The following is a 1,071-nucleotide window of genomic DNA, read 5'->3' on the forward strand; positions in this document are numbered from 1 at the left end:
ACAGGTATTTGACCTGACTGAATGATTTGTTCTGTAGTATTTCCAATCTCCTGTTGGCTGCATCTTCTCCCTTTCCACCCATTCCAAAACCCTGTGTTCAGTCTGTTCCCACTCTTAAAAAAACTAAAATATAAAAAAGTGGTTGTATATACACATACATAAAACTGTTTAACTGCATGTTTTTTAAATATGATACCTCACTCCTGTCAGCTAACTTTTCCATTCACTGTTCTCTCTGCACCTAGAAAATTAGGACTAATTCCTGTTCAAATAGCGTAAGTATGATTTCACATAAATCACTTCTGGGAAGAGTGGGACTAGAGCAGGCTACATCTCCTAGAAAATGACTTCTTGCCTGCGAGCAAAACTACTGAAGTTTATCCTTACACCAGAACCTGCCGATTGTCTTTTTTTGTGCAAAGTGCCTCCATAAGCCAGAGAAATTACCAAAAGTGTGAAAAGGTGTCTTTTATCTGTAACAGAAGGCGGCCTTCGGGATGAATCTGCAGCTGCCTTACCCGAACTAAAAGTTACCGCTTCTTTCACGCCGGCTGTCTGCTCTGGACAGAACACCGTATTCTCATCACATTCAAATGCAAACTTTCGCAGAGGCACATAGCGCTTGACATGGTCACGTATCAAGGAAAGCTACTTAAAAGTATGCAAGTCGATTTTTATTGCACAGAGTGTTTCAACGTTCCCTCTTACAACTTTTGCAAGTTGATAAGGATACATTTTCCTTCTTAACAACGTTTGGTGCAGTCCAAAGAGGCCTTGGGCATACGTTTCAGATACTATGTGGCTGCCGAGATGAGGTATTGGTTCATCTGTATTTTTAAGAAACTGTGCAAGACCGTCGGCGCTCTGCCAGTTTCAGCGTGTCAGCAGCGGTGGGGGTATTAGTGGTTCCCTTCCTAAACCTGGATTTGCAAAATGGCGTCCCTCTCCTTGTTCTGGCGGCCAGCAAACCCTCAGCCCCTGGGTGGCTGTCAGCCCCACCTGCCAGCGGGCCCAGGGCTTGTGGGTGCCAGGTTGGTGGCCGCATCTGGGGGGCATCTGGGGGGGCTGCAA

General features: G+C 45.5%; 1 protein-coding gene across 1 annotated transcript in view; it reads left to right on the top strand.

Moving 5' to 3' along the window:
* The first annotated feature begins 933 nt into the window (after positions 1-933).
* Positions 934-1,071, top strand: part of CLIC6 (chloride intracellular channel 6) — a 33,325-nt gene continuing 33,187 nt past the window's right edge. Inside the window, exon 1 of the mRNA XM_009328025.1 lies at positions 934-1,020. Within this exon, the coding sequence (XP_009326300.1) occupies positions 934-1,020 (87 nt within the window). The remainder of the gene's footprint in view (positions 1,021-1,071) is intronic.

This window comes from Pygoscelis adeliae, unplaced genomic scaffold (assembly GCF_000699105.1).
Source record: "Pygoscelis adeliae isolate BGI_AS28 unplaced genomic scaffold, ASM69910v1 Scaffold154, whole genome shotgun sequence".
In the NCBI taxonomy this organism is placed as follows: Eukaryota; Metazoa; Chordata; class Aves; order Sphenisciformes; family Spheniscidae; genus Pygoscelis; species Pygoscelis adeliae.